Below are 22,948 nucleotides of genomic sequence, written 5' to 3'. Positions count from 1 at the left end.
TCTCCACGCGACCTCCACTGTCCTACAGTGAGGAAAACAGACTTTTTAAAAAGCTTATTACAGTTGTTTCCTTCTCAGGAGGTAAATCAGGGTCTGGAGAGGTGGCTTAGCAGTTAAAGGTGTTTATGTGCAAAGCCTACAAGGCTAAGGCTTGTGTCCACTTCCCCAGCACCATGTAAAGCCAGGTGCACAAAGCAGCGTATGTGCCTGGAGGCAGTTTACAGTAAACGATCGTCCCGGTGTGCCCATGCTGTTTCTCTCTGCCTCTTTCTGTTTCTCTCTCATTTATTTATTAATAAATAAAAATATTTTTCAAAAGTAAATCAGTGTCCGCAACTTGGATGAGTTCCTTATGTTTCTAGGTGTTTAGTCACTAAAATGTATAAAAAATAATTATTGCTGTGATATTATAATGTCAGTCAGTGTTAACATGTAATTTTCAACTTTTACATCTTTAGTTTCTAGAATATGTGTGTGTTCATTCTCAATTCTACAAAGCCTACTCATGAAATATTGATGTAAGTTTTCCATTAATCTTAGAACTTTTACTTACTACTGGCAAAGGACACTTACTAAAAGATAATTTAGAAATTATTAGAAATCTAATACTTCCCTGTGGCTAAAATACAAATTTAGTCCTTTTTATCTCTAAGACTTTGCATTGTACAAGATTGTTCTTAATTGTCTTGCTTTTTTGGTTTTTGTCTCTCACTTAGTCTTCTCCTTGCATGGTGAGGAAACAAGACAAGCCACTCCCAGCGCCACCTCCTCCCTTACGAGACCCTCCTCCACCTCCTCCCGAACGGCCCCCCCCAATCCCACCTGACAGTAGACTGAGCAGACACTTCCAGCATGGGGAGAGTGCGCCGTCCCGGGACCCGCCAATGCCTCTTGAAGCCTGGTGCCCTCGGGACCTGTTTGGGACTAACCAGGTGGTGGGATGCCGTGTCCTAGCCGACGGCTGTCCAAAGCCTGGAGTCACAGCCAACTCCAGCTTAAATGGAAGGCATGGCAGAGTGGGCCCTGAGGCCGTCCTTCTGCGGAAACACAGGCGCCATGGTTCACCTTCAGAAGGAGCCAAGGTAATAACTCTGCAAAGCTGAAGGCTTTGCTGAGCCACCGCTGCGCTCGGTTGCTGTCTGGCATGAATGACGGGGGCTAGTGCTCGTTTGGTTTCCTTTTGTTTCTGCCTGCTAGTATGGTACCCTGCAGATCTGCAATTATCTCCAAGTTACAATAATCATAAGCTCATTAAAGAACTTGAAAGGAGTCAGTTTGAAGATTCTAAGTAATGACTTAATTTCATTATGAACTTACTAGACAGTTTGCAAGAGATCTATGTTGCCTTCCCTCATTTGACCTGCCAGAATTTCCCCCCACTAACAACTTGCTGGTTAGAGGCAATATGCTTTAAATCTTGTTCTATCAAAGGTGAGAAAAACTGCAGTTATGTCCATCCTCAGCCATTAGAGTGAGATGTTACATAGGACAGTATACTTTATAAATCCAAGGTAAATGAAATTCTCACCTGCTAAAATCCACAAAAACCAACTCACACTACCAGTGCAAGTGCTTCCTTACAAACTGAGACTCTCTCACTTGCTGAGTTCTCGCCTAAGCCACAGCTCCTCTGTGTACTGCAGAGTCAGGAAAGTATCTGGGTGTGCCAGGCCCTAGCAGCCTTGGTTCTCATGAACCACCATGGATAAGAGGGTCTAGGCTTGCTTGATGTTCTTGCTTCTGAGATGAGATCTTGCATCTCCTGCCACCGAAGATGGCTTCTTTTCCTTTGAAAACAATTAGTAACATGACTCCATTGCTATGGCTCTTAAGTGATTATTTCTCTTCCTTCAAAGTAATGGATTGAATTTAGTGTGTTCACCTGATAAACAGAGACACACGTGTGTGTGTGTGTGTGTGTGTGTGTTTCCTTGCTTGGTAAGCCTACTGATGATAAAAACTGTATAGAAATATCATACATACAATAGTGTTTCAGGGATGTTCTGGGGCAAGGCAACATGATAGCATTCCTCTCTCAAGTGGAACACTGTGAAGGACAGGAGATGGGGCTCCCCGCGCCGATGCCTCGTACTGCCATTCTCACCTCCTCCAGGGAGGAGAATCTCTAAGGGCTTCCTAAAGGGCACTCACACGTGATGTAAATGTAAGACAGTACACACAGTAAAGTAATTTGACAATGTTTTCTGAGAAAAGGTAGTCTAGTCTCAAAAGAACATTTTTACATCTTGGATTATTTCAATTTACGATGTCTAATTTCAACCCTCCTTATTTCTTTCAGTGTAGATTATAACCACAGATTATGTTTGTATGTGAGGTCCCTCAGCTAAAGAAAGGACATCATTTTCTTCTTTAAATTATTTTTTTCTGAGCTGTAGATATAGTTTTAGTGGTTAAGGTACTTTCTTGCAAAGCCTTAAGACCTAGGCTCAATTCCCCAGTACCCACATCAGCCAGATACACAAGGTGGCACATGAATCTAGCATTTGTTTGCAGTGGCTGGAGGTCCTGGTGAGCCCATTCTGTCTCCCTGCCTCTTCCTCCCACCTCTCTACCTCTCTTTCAAATAAACAAATTTTTTTTTTTTCAGTTTAAACAATATTAAAAAGGTAGATCCCACAAGAAAAGGAGAAAAGCTTAAGCAGGATGGAGATGATTTTATTATTTCTCTGTGTGTGCACATGTGTGTATGTGTTTATCTTTGGATATCAGAAGACACATTCTGGTTGCACCCTCACAGTTCCCCCTCATTGGAGGCAGGCTTTCTGCAGACCTGGCTTTGAGGCCACTGCTCCACTGCTCTTTCTGTTGCACTCGCCCGGAGCTGCTGGGAAAGCCCCCAGTGCGCGCATCCCATCCTCCAGCAGCTGGGGTGACAGACGCCTGCAAGGGCGTCACCCCTAACAGGGCTCTGAGCATCCAGCTGGGGCGCTGAGCACTTTCTCTGTTGAGCATCTCCCCAGGCCATTTTTCATTTTTCTACAGACTGCTAGAGTGATGTTTGTAATGCTACTGGTAAATATTGTGATGTCTTCCCACCCTTCATGTCTACTGCCAAGTCTTTCATTTATCATAGAAGCAGTATATCCAGGGGCTGACGAGTTCTCACATGACATAGTAAGTCCTATAAATATAAGTAAATACAAGTTTTGCAAATAATAGAACTTCTGTTACCATTTGTAGGTTAGCATTTTAATTAGAGCTATTTACTCAAAATAAGTGTCCATCCATTTGAATACTAAGAAACATTAGATTTTTAACTTCACTATTTTATGTCTTCCCCCACCTGCCTCTCTCTCTCAAATAATAATAAACAAAATATTTTTTATGAACAACAGAAAAATCTTCAAAATTGATGGAAAGTTTTTCCATAACATTGATATGCTCCCTTTTCTTCCAAAGGCCACCTAGCATAATGAAAGCTAGCTAAGAAATATAGTCTACAAGCTAAGAGTTATTAGGTTAATCTTATCCTACTGTTTAAGCGTTTCTTTCCTGGGGCTAGAAAGATGGCTTAGTGGTTGTGGCAGTCAGGTCCGCATTGCTGGTAGAAATCACCCAACCAAGAGCAACTTATGGGAAAAAGAGGTTTATTTTGGTTTACGGGCTTGAGGAGAAGCTCCACAATGGCAGTGGAAAACAACGCCTTGTGCAGAAGATGGACATCATCCCCTGGCCCACGTAAGGTGGACAATAGCAATAGGAGAGTGTGCCAAACATTGGCATTTAATAAAAAGTTAACTGTTAACTGACTTACGTCAGGCATTAACAGTGTGCCCAACTTTCGTACTATATCCCCTTCAGACACTGGGCATCCAGCTGGTTGTTATGTGATAAACAGTATCTTTGATTTGTCGTGTTCTTTATAGTGGTGTTGCTCTACAGATGACCATGTGAATGCTGATATTGTGAAGGTATTGCTGGTATGTCACATGATCCCCTTCTTCTTGTGACTGTGCCTTTTGTACTTTTGGGGAAGAAACATATTCGGATGAATGACTTTAAACTTCTGTATGATTTTCTGAAGTGAAATAAACCCTCTGTGTACACAAGCTTCATTTCCAAATGACGTTGAAGAGCAAAATATACTTTTGTATGTTTTGGGGGATTGCATATATAGAAGGGGGAATATATTTGGGTTTGGAGTTTGGTAAAAATAAAAACCATTTTTCCTATTTGTATAGATATTTTCTCAAATACATTTATTTTCCGTGTTCTTGGAAATCTGGAAAGTTTTAACCTTGTCTTTCTTGACAATATCTGAGTCCTAAGAAGACTTTTCAAAATCAAAATTGGGTCATGTGATACCTAGCAGCATGTAGAAATATGTAAGTCTAGGATAACCTACTGTGGTAGTGTGGTTGTATCCCCCATATAAGGTTATGCTTCCTGCCTAAGGCCCCAGCACCCCGCTGGAGAAGGTGTGTCTGGGCAGCTCTGATTCCCACCGAAAGGCGTGAGAAGAGCCCGAGCTCTGGCAGGTTCACGTTTGCTGGTGTTGTGTTTGCAGCAGTTTTTCTGTCTGCTTGCATTCTGCTTCTGCCATTGATAGAACGTCCCCTGGATGTGTAAGCTTGAAGGGAACCTGTTCTCCCACACACTGTGTCTGGTTTGGATGTTCATCCCCCCAACGTGGAGCTGTGTGCTATGCCCGGTGTGTAATGAATTGCAGAGCCCAGGTTCTACTTCTGCAGCGCTAAGCCTCCAGTGGTGGGTGCACTCTTCCTGCTCACTCATCTGTGTAAGTGCTGGGACGGTCAGGACACAACGGGGACAGAGCGCAGGTAAAGCTCAGTCTAGTGAGGGAAAGGAGGTCTGTGGCTAACTTGCATAAGATACATGAGACACATCCAGGAAATTTGTGTTTTCCAGGAAATATGTGTTTTCCAAGAAAGAAGATGAGATTGTAAAAGACAGTGTAGAAAAGGATCGAAGAAAGTTGCATGTATAAGGGTCACTAGCTATAGACATTCAGAGAGAGGTAACTGGTTTTGGCTTATAGGCAGGGTAGGGCAGAGGTCATTAGATGGGGTCACACAAGGCTGGTTTTGAATGGGTTACACACTATGTAGAAGGAGTCAAAACAGTCCGAATCCAGATGCGAAGAACCTTGAATTGTACATGGAGTTATTCCATGTCTAATAGGTAGGAAAGGGCTTTTAAAGTATTTTTGGCAGAGGAACAGTAAGATAAGCCACAAATTAAAAGAAAATCCAGTCCCTAACATATGCACTGGAATTATGGTGGATCAGTGACATTGAGCAGGAAGGTAGCGGAACAAGACTGGCTCCAGAGAAGAGCTGGCCATGCTCATTGTGAACGGCTTCAGCTGATCCATCACTCTGTGCACTTGAGGTCCTGTAGATATTTTGTCCTCTGCAAAAGGGTCTCTTAAGGAACACAAGCTATTTATTCTTAGCTCACAAAGTCCACACACAGTGAGGGAATGGCAGCTGATTTCTACTCTGATTCAGTGGATGAGGAGGGACCAAGAGTTCAAAATGACCTGATGTGAAATTTGCCCTTTCAACATGTAAGAAGAGAAAAAAGAAACGGGCTGGGAAGATGCATCAGTGAGTAGGGTTGCTTGCTGCCCAAGCATGAGAGCCTGAAAGGGCTTCAGAATGCCCAAGTTTGATTCCCCAGCACCCACTTAAACCGCTGGTTATAGTCATACACATATAACCCCACTCCTGATGCCATGGGTGAAGGAGAATCACTGAGGCTCACTAGCTAAACCCAGGAGCTCCAGTTTGAGGGAGAAAATCTTCTCTCCAGGAAATAGGCAAATGAGCCATAGAGGAAGACACCTGAACTAAGGGACATGCACAGGCCACTCATGGTCACCACCACCTGGATTCTGCACCCACTAAGTAAATAATAGGAGCATTGACATTAGACTTAGGCTCTTCACGTTAGTACCACCATGTGGAAGGCCTTTGTTACTTGCTTCTATATGTAATGTCATCTATTAGAAATGACCTATGAACAGCTCCATGTTCCGTGTGAGTACTGTTAACTCAGGATATATTTTACTACAGAGTATAGGACAATCATCCACTGAACACTTTACTTGAATTTTGTACTTAGGGCTTTTCTGTAAAGTGAGGATTTTCTTCTAAATAGTAAAGCAAAGTCATTTCTGTGTTCAGTGCTCCCACCAGTAAGGTCTCCAAGCCCATCTCCAGGCAGAAGTCATCTAAGATCCCCACTGTGTGGGTGAGTCATTCAGGCAAATTTGCTCTAATGTGATAAAGAAATCGCAAGTTCTGTGTTCTTAAACAAAGGCAATGTGGCATGAAATTTCCGCAGAGCACAACTACTCTGCAGAGGCCAAAGAAGTGTTTCAGAGAAGACACTATGACTTACCACAAGCAGAAATCTTGAAACTACGATCTATCAAGAGTGCTATTTCTAGCCATGTGTGGTGGCACACACCTTTAATCCCAGCACTCAGGCAGCAGAGGTAAGAGGATCACCGTGAGTTCAAGGCCTGAGCTAGAGTGAGACCCTACCTCGTAAAACCAAAAAAAAAAAAAAGAGTGCTATTCCTAAAGCCATTAGAGAAAGCAGTCTTTAAGCTTTGAAGCATATCATCTCCCAGAATTAGGAAGAGTGACTGGATTCCCTTTTGTTGCCTTCCCAGAACATTGGATGAGGCGCCTTTTACCTTTTTAGAGGTGGTGTGTATTGTTACCAGCTCTATCGCTTGTGTGACCGGGCTTTATGGAGCTTAATAGTAACGGAGGAAAATGCTGTGCATACTGTCTCTTATCAGTAACTCTGTGTCCTCATGAATCTAGTGTGCAGCATACTTTTATTTTATCAGTATCAGTTGCTGTTTGACTGTCAGTATCAGGAGAGATTTGGGTGTATCATCATTCTCTGGTGTGTTCTTAATGTTTTCATTATAGAATTACTGGGAAATTACTGTTAAACTCATGTCAGTACAGCAATCATTTCCACATCTCCCTTTTTACTTGTTGCCAAATTTTTATTAAATAACATGTTAGATACTTTCCTCAAAAGAGCAAATTGTTGCATATACAGATCACATTTCATTTTCAAGAACAAGATGTGATTGTTTTTTAAAATATTTATTTAATTATTTATATATTTACAAGGAGAGAAAGGGAGGAAGAAAGATAGGGAGATAGAGTGAGCACACCAGGGTCTCTAGCTGCTGCAGACGAACTCCAGAGGCATGCACTACTTGGTTCATGTCGCTCCTGAGTTCTCGGGTTCCCGATCCCAGGCAGTTGTGCATTGCGAGCAAGTGCCTTAACCTCCGAGCCATCTCTCCAGCCCTTCAATGTATTTTTGACAAAAACTTTATAAAGAGCTTTGATTTTAAAAATTAGCAGTATGCAAAGAGTTTCAATGAACAGTATGTTCATCTACAGTTTCATAATGATTATTTGTGATTTGATACATGTATCTGTCAGTTAAAAGGCTTTTTATGATAAAGAGCTTTGCTAAACTCTGTAATGACTCATATCTGTCAGGAATATCCCCTTTCCAGCAAAGTTCAAAAGCTTGAGACACATACTGCTATTTTTTTATTTACTTAGTCCTCAGTCAAAAACACCTGATAAGAGCATCTCATTTGAAAAAAAAAAAAAATTCATCAGGATGTTAGTGTCGTGTATTGAATCTGGTGAGGGAAGACTTGGAAAAAAGAAATTTGAATTAAGATAGGCCCGAAATTTCAGAAGAAAACGTCAACACTGTAAAATTAGTTTTTGTAGGTTTGACATGAAAAATTAGATATATTTCAGATATGTCCTTTAAACTTGTTTTGTCTTAGTTTCCACTGGTAGGTAAAGGTGTGGTCATTTTGGTTTACATCGTGAAACCTCCACACTTAGCACCAGGAGAGAGAACAATGTGAAAGTCGGTCACTGACTGAATTTTCTGGGGCTGCTCAGGCTCCATTCACCACACTTGCGCCACAGTCAGTGTACCCTACACAAATGACTACGTCTGAATCTCAAAAGATCCTTTGTCTTCGCTTGTAACTCTGCCTCTGCTGTTTCCCTTTTATTTTAAGTTGTTTTCCTTTCAAAATATCAAAGAACCTAAGAGCAGTTTGCTCTATAGTCTAATAAACCTGGAAGTTAGAATGATCTAACTCATGGTAATTAAATATTGGTTCTGTATGTCAATTTATGGCCAAGTTGGCAATTGTGATTTGTTAGACTTACAAAATAAAAATTATACTTGAATAACTGTGTACTTGGAGGGCCAGACAAGTGTCTTGCCTTTAGCTCTGAAGCATCAATTTCGACCCAACACAGGCCTGTTGTATCTGTGCATTCACTGTGGTGGCAAGAAGTTGTGTTAGCCTTAAAGTGATATTATTTGGAAATTAATGAAATAAGAATTAATGAAATAAGAATTTCCCAGTATCAGGACTATTTTTGTTTTGGTTTGTTTTTTGAAGTAGTCTTGCTTTAGGTCAGGCTGACCTGGAATTCACTATGTAGTCTGAGGGTATCCTTGAACTCAGGGCATTCCTCCCACCGCTGACTCCCAAGTACTGAGAGTAAAGGCTTGTACCACTACACATGGTTCCAAAGCTCAATTTTAAGTATTCCTGGTTTTGGAAAGTTTGAGATGATTTAATTAACTAAAATTCTGTTTTCTCTCTGAAATTCCAGAAGCTACAATGCTGTAAAGTCTTATAGGAATTGATGTCCTAGGAACTAACCACTTGATTTGCTTTCAGGTCTTTTCTAATGGCCACCTTGGAAATGAAGAATATGACGTTCCGCCTAGGCTCTCTCCTCCTCCTCCAGTAGCGGCCCTTCTCCCGAGCATAAGGTGAGTGGTTTTGCATTCGGAGGTCTCCTCTCCAACGAGCACACTGATATGGGAAGGAGCAGCGTTGACTTTCTCAGGTCTGAAGCCACAGAGTGAGTGGAAGTGAGTCAGAAAGGAACAAGAAAATCACTTCAGATCCGTGAAGTCCCAGACATCAGGATGCTTTCTAATGCTTTGCTGCTGACCAGTTTGTATGAGGTTTATTAAAGATTGCTTACAGAATGAGGCAAGGAAACTACTTCCTGCAAACAAGAAAAGGATAGAGCCACACAGTCTCTTCTCTTCTCCCTCCCCCTCCAACTTCTCTTCCTCTTTATCTACACTACCATCGTTAGCATCCTCAAGGTAGGTTTCAGTTTCCCCAAATTCCCTGTTTCTCACTCCTTTAGCCCTATGGCTGGCCAGTTGTCTTTCAGGTTTGTTTTTTTTTTTTTAATAATTTATTTGTTTGAGAGAGGGAGAATAGACACATCAGGGCCTTCAGCCACTGCAAATGAACTCCAAACACATGTGCCCCCTTGCACTTCTTCTTTATGTGGGTCCTGGAGAATCAAACTGGGATCCTTTGGCTTTGCAGGCAGATGTCCAGCCCAGGGATTTTCATATTGGGTTATTCTAATCATTTCCTAGTTTAGCCTCCAAGCTGGACTCCTGATAATGTCCTTGATATTGTAATTTTATCTGCTTTCAGAGTTAATAGCAACGAATTTAGAACTGGAAAATTACTTAACCTGTATATCTTGATTTGGAGAATAGGGGTACAGGTACACTGGACAGATCAGTGATGTCTAACCAAGGTAATCCAGGTTATGACTGACTATCCCAGTTCTCACTCACTCCCTTCCAGGCTCTGCTCACTGCAGCTCGTGTTATTTCCCTCCTTCCTTCCCCAGCTCTCTGTCCCGCCCCTTCACCGCCCTTGCTTTATCTGTTGTCCCCACGTAGCCCAGTATCGTGCTACCAGCCAGATCCTACAGAGTTTTGACCAACTGGTCCATTTGTCAGTGATTCCTAACACTCACTTGAATTTATATGTAAATGCTTGCTTGAAAATACATACATTCACACACATACACACACACACACACACACACACACACACACACTGTAGTCTGTGCTTCCTCTCGTGGTCTTCCTGTTTGGAAGCTTCACCTTGAAGCTCCGTGTCTCAGACTGTTTCTTATGAGAACTTACATGACTTAGCGTTTGAAGAACAAGACTTACCTGCAGTGCGGGGCTCCTTCCCGCTCAGGTAGTGCCGAGGGAAGGACCAGGCCTGCTGGTTCCTCCCTAGGGGTTGAGGGGATGATGAGCGTCGGACGACCCAGAAACCTCTCCTGGCCACCGGAGAAAAACCACACTGAGTCGGGAGTCTTTGCAATGCAGGAACAACTCACTTTATTACTCTGAGCAGTTGCCTATATCAGGTTGGGGATGAAGGCGGGGATTTTAGGGTGGGAGAAGAGGTAAGGGCCAATAGTAAACTTTAACTATTGAAATGGTAATTACAATTACCATGAGGAAGTAGCAGGCCAGAAGCCCTTAGGCATCCTGCTGAATCCTAGCTGGCCAGAGACAGGTCGCCAAACTTTAGCTAGGCTCAGGAAGTTCCACTAGGCCTCACGCCTAGGCCTTTCAGGGCCCAACACTGCAGGGCTAGAGAAATGGCTCCATTGGCAAAGTACTTACGAAGCCAGTGTGAGAACCCGAGCTCAGACCCCAGCACCCACGGGAATGCTGCTTGTCAAGGCCTTCCACGGTGACACAGCAGAGACGAGATTCCCAAGACAAGCTAACCAGGCTGGCAGAGCCAGGGGCTCTGGGTCCAAATTAAATTCTACCTCAGTAAATAAAACAGAACAATCAAAGACACCCCATGCCAACTTCTGGCTTCCACATCCACAAACACCTACCTTCCCCCCATACACATCAATTAATTTTTAAAAAAGGCTAATTTGTACACCAGGTACGGTTATATATGCCTGTAATTCCAGTATTTGGGGACCCAAAGTCAGAAGATTGCCACAAATTTCATATCAGCCTGGGCTACAATGAGACCTTGTCTCAGAAAAGCAAAAGACTAATTTACATTACTGTTGTTAGGGTTTATTATTTTCTATACATGTAATATGTGTTCTGCTGTACTGCTAGATTTATAAGATTTGGGGATTACAAAGCTGGTATGTTTTTTAAATCACTTTTTTTCCTTTTAATTACTTTTAAGTTCTTTCTGTGGGCAGTGGGTAAAGCTGGGCTCTTTGGCTGGGGAGGAGAGCACACCAGCACCAGGCGCGTCGGCAAGCCCGCCGAGGCCCACTCGCCAGCGGCCCGGTCACTGCTCCTGCAGAACTCCTGCGTTGCCGGGACTCCTGTGAGAAGAGAGGCTCATTCTAAGCCTCCAGAAGTTTGGTCCGCTTGAGAACAGGACTCACAAGAGAGCTCGGTGCTGGATGTGTAAAGTGCTTGTTAGTTTAGTGTGAGTGCGGAGGAAAAGCACTTACTTGGGCATCAGGCATGTTTCAGATTTAAGGATGGAAGTCCGAGGAGCCGGCAGTGGCGGAGAGAAAGCTAGACTGAAATTTGGCCTTGTTCACGGATCAGGGGAGAAACTGAGCTATTGGACGATTCACCAGAAGGAAATTTTCCAGGAGCTGCCAGATATTTAGGAGACTCAGGAATTGGAAGAGTGCCCAATAGTGTTTGTAGTGTGGTCTAAGTCAATGAAAAGACATAGGATAGTTTAGCTCCAAGAAAACTGTCTTCGAGTGAACATGTAAAGTGGAAGCTCAGTTACCTCTGTTAATTCTGAGAATTTCAGAATATGAAGCAAATGAAATCTTGCCGATTAGAGATTCAGTCTTCACGTTCTGCATAGGAAACTTACGGGGAGGGCCAGCGTGATTGGAGGCAGGGCTGCTGCCGCCTGCCTTTGTCCTAGTAGCAAGGCTCTCCTCCTCCTCTTCCTGTCAAAAAGCCAGGACAGCAGCCGGAGTCTCATGTGCTTGCTGCTTGTCTTACTCCAGTCTGTGTGAGATTAGCCATGTGGTTACACCTGCTCTCCACTTACTCCCTCCATATTTTTCCTCAAAAAACAGTGCATTTGTTGTAATTAACTATAGAAATTTTTAACAAGGCATGCTTGTAAGTAAATTTCTGTTTTGTGTGCTGTTGGAAGGGTTCAGTTTTCATGGCACATTTATCTTTCCATTTCGTTTATTTCTGATTACTTTTGTTCACTGTAGGAAATTTGTAAATCCTGTAAAAGAAAAGAAAACTCAAAGGCATACCCCAGACATCAACATCCAGAGTAAATATGTTGAAAGGTTTTTATTTACGCATTCTAACACGGTGTAGATGATGATGTGGACAGAATCGCCTGCTCTCCTTTGTCAGTTGATGCTGTCCTAAACAGTTTGTTTCTTAATTGTTAAACATTGGGCTTCCTGGGAAAACTTGAAATTCTAAAGTAAGCAACAAAATAAAATCAGACTGGGCAATGGGTTTTCTCCAGCATTATCTGGTTGCTTTATTTTGAAAAAGTAACTTCCCTGGGCATCACCAACTATCTAATGAATGAGAGGTTATGTTTGGCTTAATGATACCTAACACATAACACTGGACTGGTCATATCACGTTACTGAAATTACTATGAGTTGGTAATATTATCACCTATGATCACTATGTTATTTCTAATAGTAATGTTGTAATACCAATTTTGTTAAATAGTAACACTGAATAATATTATCAGCCTCATTGTTATTCACACTGATCTACTTGAGTATATGGCCAGAGCACACAGGCTGGCTGTCTATCACTGACTGTGAATGTCAGAGTCCCAAGGCCTTAGGAAGGTGTCACCCACTGAGATGGGGCAGTCATGCAGTGAACTCCTTGTTACCATGTCAGAATCGTGATACGTTTCAATGGCAAAATCCAGCCAAGGCAAAATCATTAATTGCCACCTCAAGTAAACTTTAACAGCGCTCACAAACGTGGAAACAGAGCACCAAAGCTGACCTTCAGCTGTGTGCTCACACTGGGTGTCGTAGACATTTACCAGAGGGCGCTGGTTCAGTGTGGTGCTGGCACTGTGTTGTTCATTCCTGGGTGCCAGAGTCTGCTCTGTAAGGTTGCCCTTCATGCTAATCTACATCTTGATAATTGTGTGACTTCCTGAGAGGTTTAGAATTAATTTCTAAAACTTATGGAGGTATAAAAGGGAACAGAAATTAATTTCAAAAATATTCCTAGTTTTCTGACAATTTTTCTAAATGATCTCTATTTGAGATTTTTTTTTTTCCCTAAATGATCTCTATTTAATTAACCTCATTGACACTTAGCTATAAATACAAAGCTTTAAGCTTGGAGCACAGGAAATTTTTATAAGAACTTCTAGACAAAGAAAAAATTCCATATGAACTATCTTACTTTAAACCATATGAAAACGCTGGGCGTGGTGGCACACACCTTTAATCCCCAGCACTTGGGAGGTAGAGGTAGGAGGAATGCTGTGAGTTCAAGCCCAGCCTGACACTAAATAGTGAATTCCAGGTCAGCCTTTATTATAGCTAGATGTTACCTTGATAAACCAAAATAAATAAATAATTTATATGAAACTATTAATTTACATGCATATATTACTATATATTTACTAAATCATATTTATGCTGAAATTGGTTTTTAAAAATTACTCAAAGACTAAAAAGACAAATAAAATATTTAAAATGTATATTGATCCTGACATACCATATTGGCAACTACATGGGGACATTATTATATAATCATGGAGTGATTTCTTCCAGACAGTAAAGTGTTCTAGAATATCCAAGAATGTCACTGCTTTAAGTAACTATTTTTCTTGTGCTTTACCATTTATAAATGTACCCTTTGTACTTCTGCCATAGTCCTCACAGGATTTCAAAGTCTGGGAACAAGTACCACTTGGCTCATAGTTCCATTACAGAGCTTTTTGTTGTGGGCTGTGGTATGTTGGTGGCTGGTGCCTATATCTTAGGCAGCTGGGCGCTGACCTTTTAGGTCAGGAAAAGAGAACCCCATTGGCCTGTTTTCATTCTGTTGCAGTGCTCGCCATTCAGAGGACAAGATAAGGTCCTTGTCCTCTGTGGGATTTATGCTCCAAGTAAGGAGAGCAGGACGTGAACAAGCAGCGAGGTTGTGTCTCGCCGGCCAGTGGAGAATAGAAGGAGGGAGGCAGGCTGGCGTGGGTGAGGAGTGGCCGGCGGGCGCTCGCTGTGGAGGAGGCCCGAGGAGAGCCTCCCAGAGGGCCCCATCGGCACGGACGCGCCACAGCACGGAGAGCGTGAGGTTCGCTGTGGAGAGCCCAGCCCCGGGCGCAACACGAGCGCTCGCAGGGCAACCTCAGATCTGTTCTCCAGCTAAAAACAAGTTAGTGAAGTGGCTTATAATGGAAGCTTATTTCAGAGCTTGAGGTTGTAGCACGCTGCTTTTCCTCGATGCCATGAGGGAGCCCTCAAGGTCGTTACAAAACTCATGGTAATATTTGGAGGACACGTCTTCTCTGCTGCTGATCTGTGGGAACTTCAGATGTCACTGTATTTTGCTCTGCTGCTCTTGTGGGCTGCAGCTTCTCTGAGCAGTATATTCCTTGTATAAAAAATAAGCAAAACATAGGTCAATCTTGAGATTTTATTTTAATAAATATATTTTATAGCCTTACCTTCAGATATATTTTTTTAATTTTTTGTTTGTTTATTTTTATTTATTTATTTTCCAGTGACAGAGAGAGAGAAAGAGGCAGATAGATAGAGAATGAATGGGTGTGCCAGGGCCTCCAGCCACTGAAAATGAACTCCAGATGCATGCGCCCCCTTGTACACCTGGCTTACATGGGTCCTGGGGAATCAAACCTCAAACCGGGGGTCCTTAGGCTTCACAGGCAAGCACTTAACTGCTAACCCATCTCTCCAGCCCACCTTCTGATATTATTAATGAACACATACTTCTATGTAGGAAACAAGTACCATACCATGTTTAAATGCTCTTCTGGACTGTCAAGATTCTTAGAAATTGACTTTTTCCTCCCCAGCTTGGCTATTTGTTTCTCTAATACCCACTCATTACTTTTCTCTAAATACTGATAAGTGCTCAATTTTGTGTTAACGACTAACCCTTTTTGTTCTCAGGTCTACCCTTAAATATTTTGCAAGTCAAGACACACACAGCAAAAAACAATATAGAAAGCACATCAGCTACAAGCAAACACCAAGTGTCGATAATAGAAAAGAGCTAGAGTCAGAAGAATCACTGAATTTCTGGAAGTTTCACATATACAGCAGTGGAGGTTTCTGCTTTTTTATTTCACTCAGAAAGTTGGTGGCATAATTGAGATGTCAAAACTTGCTCTACTTTAGAATGAAAACCATTGATAAAGGTCATATCTAAGGTATGGTGCAAGGGTTATTGCTCATGGAATGCAAAAAGTCAACCCTGGGTTTTATGTCTCATACCATGAATGTACTAGTCTGTAAAGCTGTGGAGGAAGTGCTCTGTTGAGCCAGCCTTCCTTCAGTTTTGAAGTGTAGAAGTCACCCATGAAATTCCTCATAGAACTTATCGCCTTGCTGTGGGCCTGAGAATTCCCCTCTTTCTTAGTGCGTTGCAAGCATGCACATTGAAAGACAAGTAAGGTTGTTTCCTGGTGGCACAAATAAGCAATTCACAGTGAAGTGACTGCGATGTTCAGGTCATGAGGATAACTGCACCTTTAAACAGTATGTCCTTGCATAATGACGGGAGCAGTTCTAGAACAGTCCAGGCTTCCTGCCCGCTCCCATCCCTAACTGTAGAACCATAACCCTCTGGAGAACACATTCAGCCCCAGCAGCATGGCGTCCAGCACAGCTGATCAGAACACCATCTCCACAGCACAACACAGAGGCATAGAGGTGGCATTCAGCGTTGGTGAGCTTGGAAACTACCTCAGAAGGTAACGAGACTGACTGACAAAACAGCAGGTACATAGACCATACTGCACTGGACGTGCTAATCTCTCTTTCCATGTCAGGGCAGGTTAAGGGTTACATAATCTTGGTTGGCTTTAGCATTCTCAACTAAGCTGCATTTGGGGGTTGACTATTGTTGCCTTTGATGCTTTCGGATTCATAGGGCCTTTGTCTTTTTCCTCTGTCATTATTGGGGGCAGAGTCTGATTGAGACTGACCTGAAACCCATGTCAGAACAGAAATCTCAACCTCCCAGCAGACAGGATTAAGGATGGAGAACAACACACACCCTTCAGGATTGGGGCTCTGTAAGATTATCTGTGTGTTTCTGTTGCCACACTTGTATACCCCGCGCAGGTATTTGTTGAATGTGTACATTGCTCAGATGAAGTTTAGAACACCTGAAGTTCCTCTGCGGTTGCAGTGGAGCACAAGAGCTGCACGCGGCGCCTTAAGCTCCCACTCTGAAGGACAGGAATTGGATTTCCAAGTCTAAGAGCACCGCAGCTAATCAGGAAAACCCAAGCGCCAGATCAACTCAGGGTGCAAAAACCGCAACATCATGATACAAGAAACACAAAGAATCAAGACAATACAACCCCACCAAAAACTATAAATACATGAGAAATGGCCCCCAACGTTTTAGACTGTTTAGATAAAATGCCTGACACAGATTTCAAAAAACACTATTTTCTGTATACTGAAATCAAAGGAATCAAAGAAGAAAAGAAAGGAATTGACAAGCTCCTGAAGGAATTCCAACACAGGAAACAAAACAAGGAGGTCATTACAAGACATGAGTAAAGAAATAGAAATACTGAAGAAAAACTGGGCAGAAATTCTAGCACTGAAAAAACAGTGAAATAGAGAGTTTGCTGTATTACCTTAGATATTTTACATACTCTGAACTAGGCACAGGAAACCCTGGAAGTGGCTTTCTGCTGCAAGAACGGTTAAGCATAAATCTGAAAATATGAAGAAAAAAAACTCCTAAATTCAAAACTTTGTGAGCATTATGTTAGGGATATCCTAGAATTTATGTAGACATTGGTTTCTTTTTAACAACTGAAATCTGAAACCTTTCTGTCCCAAGCCTTTCAGACAGTGGACACCTCTTTGCGGCTCGAAGGCCTTGTATACCAAAGGCCTCGTGCGCCCCCTGCAGAAGGTGCTGAGGAATTACAGCCACACGGATCTATTTTAATGCAGCCCGTTTCTTACCCAGTTCATGGGGATGGGAACGGTGTGGATGCAATGTGTGCACTGTTGTGCAAAGTCGCTGGGTGTCGGCACTGTCTGCTCTGGCTCCTTCCCTGGCATCAACAAAGGTTAGGGTGAATGCCAGAACCAACGAACTTGTTTGCATAAGTTTGTCTAGTTTTTAATATATACTCAAATAAGTAAAATGTTCAAAATACTCTCTTAATGTTCCATGATTGTTTTACACATCTTAACTCTTGTTTGAATAACACATCCTTCATGTTTGCATTTTAAATTTTCTCATCTGCTCCTAATCCTGTTCTTGTTTAATTCTTAGTCATTGTTCGGGAAAATCTAGCAACTAGAATTGTCAATTTACAGAGTTAAGTGCCATTGGCTTACTTTTTTGTCAATGTGGGTAATATTTACAGGCAAAAATTTTGACTCTTTAAATCTTTATTCATTCATGAACCTATCCCATTTGTGTGTTTTCATCTTTATACATTTGAAATAAAGTCTTAATATTCTCATAGGTTTGTTGTATAGATACATTTTCTCCTACATTCTAAAACCCTTTCTTTTGCTAGTTTATTAGGATAATTTCATTGTAATTTTTAAAAAACTATTGATATAAAATTCTTTATCAAGAAAAGTCACAACACTATCCATGTGTGCACATGAAAGCAACCCTAATTAAAGTCATTGGGTCACCAAAAAGCGAAAGAGAAGAAGGACAAAGTCAGAAGAAGAGCAGGCAGAGAAAAGATGAGGCTTTCACTGTGTGACTGGGAATGAGTGGAAGATAAGAGAGCCAATCAGATTGCACTGTATGTACGTATAAAATTGTGAAAAAGAAGATACATTGAACTTAATTATAATAATTGCTCTATTAGTCTGTAATTGAAAATGAATGTAAATAACAAAGTAGCTTCTTTGATTTGTGTATGTCATGTCAGACTTCCATGTCTTAAATATTTATTATGCTTAAATTAGATTGAATTTTACCCCCTTGGCAGGTGTACTGGGACGTTAGCAAACTGTCTTTCAGAGAGCACCAGGGACGCGGTAGAGGAAGATGATGAATACAAGATTCCTTCATCTCATCCCATTTCACTGAGTTCACAACCCTCTCACTGTCATAGTGCCACACCTCCACTGCGGTAAGAACATGAGCTCGCTTGACCGCCTTCCATCTGCATAAGCGTCTCCTCGCTGTTGAGTGTGGGGCCCGGGTGTCATGCTGCTCTTCTCTCTGCTGAAATGCCCTTCTCTTGCAGTGCTCCCATGGTGAGCACCAGGAAGCCCTCTGAGGGCCGCAGGGCCGTGGCAGTGGTAGTGGGGGAGGGTATAAGAGGGTAACACGAGAATGGGGCCAACATATGATTTGTTCATGCAATTCAAAAGTAATTGTTAATAAATACTCTCCACTTGCTGCATAAAACTTCTTCCTATGCATTGTGATCTGCATTGCTTTCCAGAAAACTAATACAATGGAATGTTTTATTGCATTCTTCTCCTAAAAAGAAAAATCGTAATCTAATAAAATGTGGCTATATATTACATATAATGCTGGTTAATTCATTATCTTCCACTAAGCTGTTTTAATGAATTTCATCAGTTCTAAGCACATATATAATGAAGAAAAGTTAGGGCTTAGAAACTAGTACTAAGGTGTTATGCCACTGCCTTCCTTAGAACTTTTCTGCTTAATGTAAAGGCTAGTTTCATTTGTATTCATTTCCCTTCTACATAAGTTACATGCTTTTAGTAAGATCTTCAAACAGTGAAGAATAATACTAAAATTATTTTGCTTAAGTGTGTTATTTTTTTTTATTAAACTGTTTTACCATTCTTGGGTCAGACAAGAGCATAAAGGTTAAAGGTTTTATTTTTACTTTGTTTTTGTTTTTTCCTCACTGAAAATGGGACATGGGTATCCTTGGTCTTTCAGCATTCACCATATTTAGGTTTTTACAAACTATTAATAAAACATTCTGTGTATTAAAATACCAGTTTGCCTTTAAGCAGAAGCATAACTCTGCATGTGTATAACTGAACCAATGAACTATAGTCTAATAACCTTCATATGTCTTTATCTGATTCCCATGAGGTACTCAGTATCCAAATCTTTGTTTTAAAACTAACTTTCTGAATTCCAGTTTCTCTTCCATGATATTCCTGGAGCTGTGCTTGGCACATTGATAGTGGCTGTTGCTGCTGGTAGCCCTGCCATCCAGTGCCTCTTGGCTGTGAGGGGCAAGGAGCCACGAACACTTAGTTTTCTGTCCCATCTGTCTTTAGCATGCTATTTCCAGTGGAGGCTAAGTCGACCAAGAAAACGCTTCATGGGTGTGGTGTTCCCTTCTTCCTCAGTGAAGACACTAGCAAGCACTGTATTGGCCTTCTTGGGGCCCCCTGCGGTGGAGAGGGGCGGGCTTTGAGAGAGCGCGGCCGCGTGCTGGCCGCAGTCTCGCTCACTCAGCACCGCCGCGCTGCGCTTAGCACTCCGCGATGCGCCTTCAGAGGAAGTACAGGTCAGAAACGCTCTGCTTCCTTTATCACAGCACAACCAGTAGACACACTTCTCGCTAATTGTGGTGCTTGAAACATTTGTTGATAAAATAGTGTCATTGAGGAAGCAAACAGGGAAACCACTTGTAATATCAGAAGAATCGCACATCTATTGATCCACGAGAAAAAATAGCTATTCCTTCTCATCAAGTACACATTGTTACAAATTTCAGTTCCTTTGGCTCTTACAAATGGGTAGTGCTTTCTACAACTGAAAAAGGGTGAGCGTTCTTGGTCTGCTTGGGACTCATTTTTCCATGACTAGAGGAATGAGGGATGCAGTTTTAACACGTTAAAGTTTAATTGTCACGCTGCAGTAGATGAGACGCTAGTGGCAGAGCCTCCCAGATACTGCAAGTAATGAGTTATGACCATCATTACCACCCTCCTCCTGTTGAGAGAAGTAACAAATGCTGGTAGTCCCCAAACCTAATTGGAGCGACTCCTTCATCTCATTTGCTCTTGAAAGCTGATGGATGAGGCATCTCCTCATGACCTCTCTAAAGTTCTCTCATCTGAACACTTCCTTTCCCTGTATACCACCCACCCTAGGAACTTCAAGAGGAGTAAATTGTCAATATGTGTAAAAGTGAACCCATAAATGAATAATTCAATTCCATTTCAGAAAAATCTATCATTATTATGAAGATTCAATACATGGTAACTGTTATTAAATGAACCGTAGCTGGCCTGTTAAACAGAAGTGGCCACCAGAGAGAACAAAAGTGAATTTCAGATGAAGCACTCATTGCAGTATCCATTGAAAATCCACAGTCCCCTTTGTGATAGATCACTTTTACTGTGCTTGAAGAATCCAAAGCAGTTCAAGAGAAAGGTGAAGTGTAAACCTCCCTTTGCTGGCTGCCGGGGACCGAGACAGGTGCCGGAGGCCGAGCGCTGTGTGCCTCCGCTCCCCTGCAGTCTTCCCTGGCCCGCCATCCACTCTGCTCCCCGTGCGATTGCAGACTCTTTATGCCAGCAGCAAAATCACTTTCTCAGTGAACGATACCTTTTGCAGTCACCCACATTAAAATATGTGATGTATACCCAAGGCCACAGGTGCAGTCATTTCTCTAAAGCATCAGAGAGCAAGAGTTTTGCTCGTTATACTATAAAATAGTATTAGAGGCTCTTATTCTTTTAATACTTTTAGGACTTTAATGGAGTAACTGGGAATCTAGTTTTCCTTTCTGTTTCATGATATATTTTATAATTAAAAATGTTTAAGGGGCTGGAGAGATACCTTAGCTGTTAAGGTGCTTACCTGTGAATCCTAAGGACCCATGTTTAATCTCCAGATCCCACATAAGCCAGACACACAAAAGTGATGCAAGCGCAAGATCTCATGTGCCCACTATGTGGTACAAGTGTCAGAAGTTTGATTGCAGTAGCTGAGGCCCTGGTGTGCCAATTCTCTCTCTTGCTCTCTTATTTATAAATAAATAAATAAATAAATAAATAAATAAATAAATAAATAAAAGGAATGTTTAAGGACTGGAGAGATGGCTTAGCAATTAAGGTATTTGCCTGCAAAGCCTAACAACCTGGGTTTGATTCCCCAGAACACATGTAAAGCCAGATGCACAAAATGGTACATACATCCAGAGTTCATTTGCATTGGCGAGAGGCCCTGGTGTGCCCATATTCACTCATTCTTTCCTTCTTTCTCTGCTTGCAAATAAATAATAAAAATATTTTTAAAAAATTTAAAAATATTTTTATATAAATGAAAATTTATACTGAGTAACATCAATAAAGAATGAAATCATTGGAACTTCCATAGTTTTTACCTAGAAAATACTTTTTAACTTTTAAATCTTGGCTAGTTATTATTGAGTTCTTTCAAGAAAAGATACACTCATTTCACAGAATTGCTTAGTCTGTTGAGAATGGCCTTGAGGCACAGCCCCCCTTGCTATTCATCCTTTCTGTTTCCTGATGGTGGACAGTGTGGCCAGCAGCCTTCCTGTCGCGCTGTGCTGCGCCCCTCGAACAGTGAGCAGAGCACCCCTTCCTTACGTTCGTCTTTGTTGGGTAGTTGACCACAGCAAGCACAGGTATCAATAATTTCTGTGGCTTTTAAATTCTTGTTTGCAGTTTACAAAAAGAAAGACTATTTTTCTGAGGTAAGATATGGACTTTTGGGGCTGGCAAGATTACTCAGTGATTAAAGGCAGCAGAACAGCCTTGCAGCCAGAGTTCAGTTCCCTAGCACTCACCTAACACCAGACACGTAAAAGACACATGCAGCTGAGTTCATTTTGTACTGTCCGAAGGCCCCCTCATGCCTGGACTGCCCCTTCCCTCTTCTTCCTTCTCTCTTTCTTTATTTTGGAAAAATAACCTGAACTCAAAATGCTCTGTTAGAGCTCTGTCTCTCTTTCTCTCAAATAAATAAATATAAATATAAACATATCTTTAAAACTATTTACTTCTGGATTTTATAAGTACGTATATCTACAAATTATTACTGAGTTTCTTCTAGAAAAGGCCATATCCATATGGTTCAGCTTTCTATATGAGCAGGGATGCCAGTTCCCCCTCTGCTAGCTGCTTGCCGCCACCAGCACCTTTTACACAGTTCTTGCTCTGTGATCTCTGCTTTAGGTCTTGTGATAATGGTCACTGTATACTGAATGGAACACATGGTTCCTCTTCAGAGATGAAGAAATCAAACATCCCAGAATTAGGCATCTATGTAAAGGGTATGTATAAATACATTTCATCTATGATCTCTGTCTTACTAGTCAGAATTTAAAGGCAAAGTTCCTTCCCATATTCCTTCTGAAAGTACATTAAGGTTTTGTGTTATCCTCTAGGAGATGTTTTTGATTCAGCCTCTGATCCAGTGCCATTACCACCTGCCAGGCCTCCAAGCCGGGACAACCCCAAGCATGGTTCTTCATTCAGCAGGACGCCCTCTGATTATGATCTGCTCATCCCTCCATTAGGTTGATACTTCAAAACCATTTAAACAACCCTTCTTCTCCCCGTGTCTGCATTATTAGAATTGAGAATTCAGGGCACTGCAGACTCACTAGGTAGAGAATCACGTGAGAGTGGAGATGTTCCTCGGGTACTGCTGACTCCCGCCTCCTGTGCTCACTGCTTTTGACAGGGTTAAATTGGTGGTATAGGAATCGGTTTTAAGTTGTGAAAATTGGGTGATTTATAATATTTTTTTGTGCTTTTCTGTGTATCTGAATTCTATAATATATAATTAGAGCAAAATGGTATACAAAGATTTGGGGCTATATTTCTACCATGTAAATCTTTGAAAACTGAAAAGCAGTAATGGTCTAACCGGTGACCACTAGTCAGGGTTTTACCAGCCTGTCATCATAGGCTAGTTC

At 41.8% G+C, this 22,948-nt stretch overlaps 1 protein-coding gene across 4 annotated transcripts in view; it reads left to right on the top strand.

Annotated features, from left to right (window-relative positions):
* Cblb (Cbl proto-oncogene B) overlaps positions 1–22,948 on the top strand; it is a 167,267-nt gene that overhangs the window by 130,081 nt on the left and 14,238 nt on the right. The window contains exons 12-16 of one of the 4 annotated variants that reach the window (XM_045146996.1): positions 717–1,082; positions 8,747–8,841; positions 18,041–18,184; positions 22,203–22,300; positions 22,415–22,546. In XM_045146996.1, the coding sequence (XP_045002931.1) occupies positions 717–1,082; positions 8,747–8,841; positions 18,041–18,184; positions 22,203–22,300; positions 22,415–22,546 (835 nt within the window). The remainder of the gene's footprint in view (positions 1–716; positions 1,083–8,746; positions 8,842–18,040; positions 18,185–22,202; positions 22,301–22,414; positions 22,547–22,948) is intronic. The other 3 variants (XM_045146998.1, XM_045146997.1, XM_045146999.1) reach the window with 3 other exon arrangements.

The sequence above is a fragment of the Jaculus jaculus genome, chromosome 4, assembly GCF_020740685.1.
Source record: "Jaculus jaculus isolate mJacJac1 chromosome 4, mJacJac1.mat.Y.cur, whole genome shotgun sequence".
Classification (NCBI taxonomy): domain Eukaryota; kingdom Metazoa; phylum Chordata; class Mammalia; order Rodentia; family Dipodidae; genus Jaculus; species Jaculus jaculus.
Note: the sequence above shows the minus strand (reverse complement) of the source record. Positions and strands in the feature narration are given on the sequence as shown.